Source organism: Muscardinus avellanarius (genome assembly GCF_963383645.1).
Source record: "Muscardinus avellanarius genome assembly, chromosome: 1".
Lineage (NCBI taxonomy): Eukaryota > Metazoa > Chordata > Mammalia > Rodentia > Gliridae > Muscardinus > Muscardinus avellanarius.
In genome coordinates, this window is record NC_137786.1 from 238,332,056 (window position 1) to 238,341,348 (window position 9,293).

The window sequence follows — 9,293 nt, forward strand, 5'->3', positions numbered from 1 at the left end:
CAACCTGGTCCCAACTCCAGACTCAACCCTGCTGCTGCTGATGTGCAGCGGGCCTCTGGAAGGCAAGCCTTCCAGACATGCAGGCCGTCCAGGCGCTGAGCCCCATCCCGCTCCCGCGGGCCTCTGGAAGGCAAGCCTGATATGCGGCCGTCCAGCCGCTGAGCGCCCCATCCCGCTCCCATTCCGTTGATGACCCAGACCCTGGGGCCACCCTGGTCATGCACTCCGCACCCGCCTGTGGGCTCGGCCTCCACAGAGATCCAGAAGCGCCATCTCCCTACCTTTGCCACTGCCGCTCCTGTCTCTGTCCCGGGCCCTGCCTGTCCTCAGTCACCCAGGCAGGACCACCATGCCGGGGTGTCAGATCGTCCACTCTTCTGTTAATTTTTTTGGGTGCATGGTAGTCACACATCGTAATGGAGTACAAGATGGTGGAGGGTCACATGCACACATAGATTACTCACTCTTTCAGCTCCCACCCCACCGCGTGCCCCCGATGACCCGTCTCGGGGTCTCTGGCCTCTGCCGGCCCAGGAGCCCATCCCGAGTCTCCTCCCCAGCCGCCCGAGGCGCACCGCCCAGCCTGTCACTCGGGCCGAGCTTTGCCGGCCATAGAGTCACGGCTAGATGTGTCCACATTCAACACGTTCAGTGTCTCACCTACTTTTCAGGTTTACCTCCTGTATCCTTGCCCCAGAATGTAAACTCCACAGGGACAGACGCCATGCTTCGCCCCCTGCTTAACACCCGGCCTAGAACAGCAACAGAGAGGGAAGGCGCCGAAGGGAAACCGGCCAGTAGAATTAGTTACCGGAGCCGTCCACCCACCTGCCCACCCGGGGCCACACCAGGCTGTGTGTATTCAACAGCCCCCACGGCCCGCCCACCAGCTCATGACTGCAGGTCTACGTAGCTACCTGTCCCGACCACCTGTCCGCCCGGCCACTTGCCCACGTAACTCCAGGCTCCAGCCACCACCTGGCCCCTCGCACGTGCTTTCCCCAGCCGCTCACCCGGTGGGCATGTGTTTGTGCGTTCAAACGGCCACCTGCGCACCTGTCCCCCGCCCTACGTATGTCGTACATTCACCTACCTGCATGCCCCACCCATCCAAAATACCCGGGGCGCCGCCTAGCAGCCTGCCCATGGTCAGCACATACTCGTAAACCCCTCTGCCCGCCATCCTGCTCACCTGACGCACATTCCGGCATCCACCTGACCGCCGGCTCCACACGCCCACCACATCCTCATAGGTTCCTGGGTTGCCTGTCTGCCCGTGGGTGTCCTCTGCTTGTCCCTGCAGGCCGTGCCACCTGTCTGGCCACTTACCACCCATTCCACGCAGCTGGTACGCGACCAGCTTCCCCTCCCGCGCCGTGCACACTGCTCCTGGCCAGTCCCCTGTCCTGTGCACAGCACAGGGCCTTATGTCCTCCCCCCTCTGCACAGAAATCACGACCCAGGCTCTGCTCTGGGATCCAGAGCCGTTTTAACGTGAAGAGCTGCGGACACAACCTACCACCTCCACCACAAGAAAGCCAGCGCCTGACTCTTGAGCACAACTCATAATCAAAATGAGCACAGCGCTCTGTCGAGCGCTGAGGTCAGGGCTGGCTGCTACCGCCGCCACTCAGTGTTGCCCTAGAATACTACTGCCGTCGCCCGAGCCACTCGGAGCAGACGTACACCAACGCCACAGCGCTGTGGACCCGGGCCGCCCTTCTGCCCCCTCTGCCAGGCAGGCGCCTGCGGTCACTACAGTCCTGTGTGTGGTGCGGCCAAGCGAGTCGACCTGTGGCGCCACGCGACAGGTGCCTGGTGGGCCTGGGTCCAGCTGGGAGCCTCTGACGGGGTCCTCCATGCTCTGCGTCCTGGGTTACCAGAGGGAAGCAGATTGCTCTGGCTTGTTATGATTCAGGATTTAAAAAAAAAACAAACCCACTTGCCAGCCGTGGTGGCGCACGCTTGTGATCCCCGCGCTTGGGAGGCGGAGACAGGAAGATCGCGCAGGTTTGAAGCCAGCCGCGCACGCTGGCTTAGGAGACCCTGTTTCCAAATAAAAATGTAAAAATAGGTCTGGGAGTGTAGCCTGGAGGTAGAAGGGCTTCCAGGAACCCCAGTACCACCAAAAAAACAAACAAACAAACAACACTTGTTTGTGCAATAGGAGAGCGTACCTGGACACACACCGCCCACGAGAGACGGCCAGCTGAGCACACAGCAGCACAAGGCCATGAGGAATGTAGTTACGTGACAACTAAAAACACCCAAGCTAAGGCTAATTGAAGACAAAATGATTCTTTCTGGAGAATGGTCTCCAGCTTTTTTATTTTTTTGTGGTACTGGGGGGTGGAACCCAGGGGCTTTTCTACCTCCGGGCTACACCCCCAGCCCTGTATTTTACTTTATTTGGAGACAGGGCCTCACTCAGTAGCTGAGGCTGGCTTCGCACCTGTGCGATCCTCCTGTCTCAGCCTCCTAAGCACGGGGATGACAAGCGTGCGCCGCCACGCCCGGCCTAGAATGGTCTCCAACTTAAAGAAAGTCTTCAAATACCGAACGCCACCTGCCCTCCGGACTCCTCAGTCCTTCTTCTGGTAACTGGTGCATATTGACGATACTTGATGGTGGGTTTCAGGGTGGCGAGCTCGTCCATACACAGAAACGTCCTCTGAAGAGCGTCGCGGCCTCGTCTGTCCTGGCCTCCGCTCCTCCCGCCTGGGCACCTTTCCTCCACCCCACGGGTCGCCCTTCTGTTTTTTTAAAAAATTGTTTATTTATTTTTTAATTGGTGCATTGTAGTCATATATCAATCACATTGGAGTACAAGACTTGACATCATCCAATTAGCTCTCATCCAGCCCCCATCCCATTCCCTCCCCCTCCCTGGATCCCATGCTTGTTTGGTGATTAACTTTGATACATATGTTTATGTACCTCCTGTGTTTTAAAGAGGCTCCATCCTCCCCTATTCCATACCCCCTGATTGGTCACCTTAATTGCTTCACTATAGGGCCCTTTCTATAGCTCGACCTCTTCCTGTTGCCCCTTTCCTCCTAGTTATTGCTGATTAGGGGAAGCATCTGGTTTATATCTTCTGTGATATTTCTCTGTGCATGCCGCGTTGCAAGTACCGATCCCACTCTTGACGGCCCCAGTAGTGGCCTGGCTACCCGGTGGACTGATCCAGACCTCGCTGGCCCAAGCAGCGGCCTTGCCTCATGGGAGGCCCCGATTCTGGTCTCGCTGGCCCTGACACCAGCCTAACCACTCAGCTGGCTCCGATCCCGGCCTCGGAGGCCACAGTAGTGGCCTTGCCTCACGGCAGGCTTCGATGCTGGCCATTGGCCCCAGCACCAGCCTAACCCCTCTGCAGGCTCCAATCCCAGCCTCGGAGGCCCCAGCACTGGCCTTGCCTCACAGCAGGCTCCGATGCTGACCGCTGGCCACTGGCCCCGGCATCGGCCTAACCACTTGGCAGGCTCCGATCCCAGCCTTGGAGGCTCCAGTAGCAGCCTTGCCTCACGGCAGGCTCCGATGCCAGCCATTGGCCCTGGCACCAGCCTAACCTCTTGGCTGGCTCTTATCCTGGCCTTGGAGGCCCCAGTACCGGCCTTGCCTCACAGCAGGCTCTGGTGCCGGCCTCGCTGGCCCCAGCACCAGCCTAACCCCTCGGCAGGCTCCGATCCCGGCCTCGGAGGCCCCAGCACCGGCCTTGCCTCATGGCAGGCTCCGATGCTGGCCTCACTGGCCCCAGCACCTGTCTAACCCCTTGGCAGGCTCCAATCCCGTCCTTGGAGGCCTCAGTAGTGGCCTTACCTCACGGAAGGCTCCAATGCCAGCCATTGGCCCCGGCAGCGGCCTAACCTCTCCGCAGGCTCTTATCCCGGCCTCGGAGGCCCCAGCACTGGCCTTGCCTCATGGCGGGCTCCACTGCTGGTCGCTGGCCCCGGCATCGGCCTAACCCTTTTGCAGGCTCCGATCCCAGCCTCGGAGGCCCCAGTAGTGACCTTGCCTCACAGCAGGCTCCGATGCCAGCCATTGGCCCTGGCACCGGCCTAACCCCTCAGCAGGCTCTTATCCTGGCCTCGGAGGCCTCAGCACCGGCCTTGCCTCATGGCAGGCTCCGATCCTGGCCTTGCTTGCCCCAGCACCAGCCTAACCCCTTGGCAGGCTCCGATCCTGGCCTCGGAGGCCCCAGCACCAGCCTTGCCTCACGGCAGGCTCCGATCCCGGCCTTGCTGGCCTCGGCACTGGCCTAACCCCTCGGCAGGCTCTGATCTCGGCCTCGGAGGCCCCAGTAGTGGCCTTGCCTCATGGCAGGCTCCGATGTTGGCCATTGGCCCTGGCACCGGCCTAACCCCTCAGCAGGCTCCGATCACTGTCTCTGGGGTTATTATTTCAAAGGTTCCAGGTATAATGTATCAGATCTCTGCCTCCCCTGAGTACTGGCCACTGCCATTGCCACTGCCTCCACCATTTCAAATCCTTCCCAGGCTCTTTTTCCACTCTGAATGTTGTCCAGTGTTCCTAAGCATGCGTGATGGTAGTATTTGACATTTGGTGTAATTTCTCCAAAAAAATAAGGTTGGTAGGATCCAGTTTCTGCTTCTCCTGAATACAAGTCTCCACTGCCATCACGGAGACCGCTTTCAACACTGCCTTTCTCCTTGGTCTCCGCTAAACTCTCTCCTTACAGGTGATGTCCAAGGTTCTTAACAATATAGAGAAACAGCAGTCTTCCTTCACATAGAATTTTTCCATAAGTTCCAGTTCATTTAGATAAGTTTTGTCTGCCTCTCCAGTGTCCTGGCATCCGCAATGAATTTCTTAACTCCTCTCCGATACTTTAATAAGAGAAGACAGTATATGTGGTTTGAGGAGGTAGTGGGATCAGGCACTCACTCAGTACCACTGTGACCCTGTCAGTTTCCCCATGGGTCCAGAGTGCTCTGCACTACTCTGCCTGGGGCCCAGAGTCCCGCGACCCGGCCCCGGCTTGCGTGATCCCCGCCTGGGACCCAGGGTACTGGGCCCGGCTTCTCCAGGGGTCTGGCGTGCTACGCGCAGTTCGGCCCGGGGCCCGCCCTTCTGTTTTTGTGGAACTCTCTTCTAACTTGTCTTTTCTTTTGGTTTCCACAGAGGAGGGGAAACACATGGTACTTTTCTCTCTGAATCTTGACTTCTTTCACTCAAAATTATGATCTCCATTTCCGTCCATTTTTCCAGGAAATGACATAATTTCATTCTTCATCGTGGCTGATAAAAGACCCGTGTGAGTCTGTGTTTGTGTGTGCCCACGCATGTGCCTTCGAACCCATTCATCGCTTGCCAAACACCGAGGCTGACTCCATCCCTTGGCCGCTGTGCACTTGGGTGAGCAAGTATCTCGAAAGTGAGCTTTTGGCTGAACACTGAGGAGTGTATTGCTGGGTCGTATGGTAGTTCTATCTCTAGATTTGGTGTGTGTGTGTGTGTGTGTGTGCGCGCGTGCTAGGGACTGAACCCAGGGCCATCCTACCTCCTAGCCACACCCTCAGCCTGATTTTTTTTATTCTGTACTTTGAAACAGGGCTCACCAAGTTGCAGAGGGCCTCACTAAGTAGCTGAGGCTGGCTGCCAACCCTGATCCTCCCGTCTCAGCCTCCCAAGTACTAGGATACACGCGCGTGACACCAAACCCAGCTTCTGTTTCTAGTTCTGGCTGTGATTTACATTCTCACCAACAGTGGATTTGGTTCCTTTCCTCCGCATCTCTGCCAGCATGTATGACTGTTTGTGTTCCCGATGACTGCCATTCTAACTGGAGTGAGATGGGTATCAGTATAGTATAGTTTTGATTTACATTTCCCTGATGGCTAGAGATGTTTAATATTTCCCCAAATAACTGTTGTTCCATTATACTTCTTTCTAGAAGTGTCTATTCCGTTCATTTGCCCATTCTATCAATTGGAATATATATATTTATTTAATGTTGAGTTTTTCAGTTCTTTATGTATTCTGCATACTAATCCTCTGTTGGAAGAGCAGGTGGCAGAGATTTTCTCCCGTTCTGTAGGACCTCTCCATGCTGTTGTTTCCTTTGCTGTGAGAAGCCTTTTGATTTGATGCCATTCCATCTATTGGTCCTTTCTCTTACTTCCTGAGCTACTGGGCTCCTATTCAGAAAGTCTTTCCCGTGTCCGAATGTTGAACTGTTTCTCCTATTTTTTTTTTCCTTCTAGCAGTCTCTAGCCTTATTCCTGAGTCTTTGATCCATGCAGAGTTGCCTTTTGTGTAGGTGGGAGCTCAGAGGAACCTGGCATCATTCTTCAGCATACAGATGCCCAGTTTCCCCAGCACACTTGCCACGGAGACTGTCTTTTCTCCAACGTATGTTTTTGCCACCCTTGTTGAAAATCAGATGAGGGTGGCCGTGTGGCTTGTCTCTGGCCTCTTGTTCTATCCACTGGCCTACATGTCTGTCTCTGTGCCAGCACCCTGCTGTTTTGATGGCCATGGCCCAGTGGGACGCTCTGAAGCTGGCTATGCGATGCCTCCAGCTTTGCTGCGGGCTTGCTTTGGGTAGTTAGGGTCTTTTCTTCTTCCGTATGTACTTCAGAACTATTTATTTCTAGTTCTCAGAAGAATATTATTAGTATTTTGGTGAGAATTGCATTGAATCTGTAGCATGCTTTTAGTGATATGGCCACTCTGACAATATTAATTCTGCCTGCCTGTGAACACGGGAGGTTTTTCGAGCTTCCCCTGTCGTATTCAATTTCCTTTTTCAGGACTCTGTAATTTTTCCTGTGAGGTCTTTCAGCTTTTTGGTTATATTTTTCCTCAGTGTTTTAATTAATTACTTACTTTATTTATTTACTTATTTATTTACATTTATTTATTTATTTTTGGTGGTACTGGGGTTCCTGGAAGCCCTTCTACATCCGGGCTACACTCCCAGACCTATTTTATTTTTGGAAACAGGGTCTCTTAAGCCAGCAAGGCTGGCCTCGAACCTGCGCGATCCTCCTGTCTCCTCCTCCCAAGCGCGGGGACTACAAGTGTGCGCCACCACGCCTGGCTGCAAACAGGGATAATTTGACTTCTTTCTTTCCTGTTTACATCCCTTTCATCTCTTTTCTTGTCTAATTCCTTGGCTAAAATTTCAGTACTAGAGCCAGGTGTGGTGATGCACGCTTGTTATCTCAATGCTTGGGAAGCTGAGACAGGAGGACCACAGGTTCAAGCCCCAGCTAGTAGTGAGACTCTTATCAACCTAGTGAGGTCCTGTTTAAAAATGATAAAATAAAATAGGGCTAAGGATGTAGCTCAGAGTTCAGATGTCCCTGACTTCAGTCCCCAGTACCACAAAAAGAATAAAAATAAAATAAAATTCCAGGTACTATACCGAATAGGAGTGGTGAGAACGGTGCTCCTTGGCTTGGACCTGATTTTAGAGGAAATGTCTTCATTCTTTCCCCATTCAGTCTGACGTTGCCCTTGAGTTTATTGTGGGTAGCCTTTCTGGTGTTGAGGTAAGGCCCTTCCATCCCTAGTTTCTTCCTGGGTGTTTGTTGTTGTTATTTGTGTTTTGTGGTACTGGAGACGGAATTCAGGGGCTCTCTACCACTGAGCTACACCCAGACCCTTTGGTCCCACCACCCCGGCAGCCCCTCCTCCCAGCTGTGTGGCCATCTTGTCCTTCCTGCCTCCGCCCTCTCGCCCGCACACCTGCTCCTCAGGCTCCCACTCCTGCCCGGCCTGCGTGGCTCCTGCAGGCTGCCGTCCCTTCTCTGCCACCCCTCTCCCTGCTCCAGGCTCCAGTTTCTCATGCAGTGTGCGCAAACCCGCCCTTATCGGGTGTTGCAGGAGGAGAGGAAATCTCACCACCCTGGATGGAGGCGGCCTCGTGAAAATGGTACCAGCTCTGCCTACCCCAAGACATCTGGACCCTTTCTCTCCCTCCCCAGAGACCTCCGTGTGCAGCTCCTGCCCTCAGGACACCCTCGTCGGCTTTCAGTTGGGCTGGACCGGAACGCTGGGTCGCCATGCCCTCCAATCGCACCACTCTCTGGGGTCACCTTCTACTTTTATTTAGATCATTCCAGACTTACCAAAACAAAGCAAAGCATTCTGGCGCACCCTTCACCAGGATGACCCACATAGTACTGTTTGCTTAACATATCTCCCTTTGCTTTTTCCTTTGCTCTATACTTATTTATTTATTGAGGTACTGGGGATGGAACGCAGGGTCATTCTACCTCCGAGCTACGCCCCTAGCTCTATTTTCTATTCTTTATTTTGAAACAGGGTCTCACTGAGTTGCAGAGGGCCTCACTAAGTAGCCAAGGCTGGCCTCGAACCGTGATCCTCCTGTCTCAGCCCCCTGGATGCTGGGATGACAAGCGTGCGCCACCGCGCCCGACTTAATGCTTATTTCATAATCCATTTATTTTATAACTCATTTCCTTTGCTCTTCACTTATTTATCTTATAATCTGTTGGGGAGGGGAGGTTTCACGCAGGGTACCCCAAACTCCCCCAAAGCAAGAATGACTTCTAGAAGAGCTGTACAGTCGTGGCGAGCCAGGAGCCTGTCCGGAGCGGGCCGCGGCGCTCACACCTCTGCACCCGCCGCCCGCTGCCCCACGCTCACCCGGCCCCTCTCCTGCCTCCCCGCTCTGGCTGCAGGTTAGGGACAAGAAGCTTCTCAACGACCTGAATGGAGCCGTGGAGGACGCCAAGACGGCGCGGCTGTTCAACATCACCAGCTCGGCGCTGGCCGCCTCCTGCATCATCCTCATCTTTATCTTTCTGCGGTACCCGCTCACCGACTACTGAGGCCAACGTGCGCGCCGCGGAGACGTGGAGACGCGGCGCTGAGGCTGAGGGCCGCTCAAACACTGGCCGGCCAGTCGGTCGGTCGGTCGGTCGGTCGGTCGGTCACCGAGATGGAGGACATCAGTCGGGAGGGTGGGGCAGAGCTGGGTTTCTGTCCTGGGCCCCCCAGAGGCTGTGACCTAGCGGCCAGGCATCACATGCTGCGTGTCCCTGGGAGCGTGAGCTTCACCCAGCCACCCCTCCTGGCCTCTCCCCTGCCTCTTCCTGGGGTCCTGGGCTTCCCCCAGTGGCACTGTCCCCGGCTTCCAGCGGCTGCCCTCTGCCCCCTGCGCCCTGCCCAGGCTCCTGGGGCCCCCCACACCTAACACCGAGCAAGAAGGGCTTATGTGGGCGCTCCCAGCGTGGGGCTGCCAGTATCTGGGGCTCGCTCCCCCCACTGACCCCGCCTCCTCCAAGCTGTGACCCTGCTCA

General features: G+C 55.4%; 1 protein-coding gene across 2 annotated transcripts in view; it reads left to right on the top strand.

The window, feature by feature from the left end:
* The window catches only part of IFITM10 (interferon induced transmembrane protein 10), a gene marked incomplete at both ends in the record, with an annotated part of 17,956 nt that extends 9,134 nt beyond the window's left edge, over positions 1 to 8,822 (top strand). For both annotated transcript variants that reach the window (XM_080719778.1, XM_080719779.1), the window contains one exon: positions 8,673 to 8,822. In XM_080719778.1, coding sequence (XP_080575904.1) covers positions 8,673 to 8,822 — 150 coding nt within the window. The remainder of the gene's footprint in view (positions 1 to 8,672) is intronic.
* Between the last annotated feature and the right edge of the window lie 471 nt (positions 8,823 to 9,293).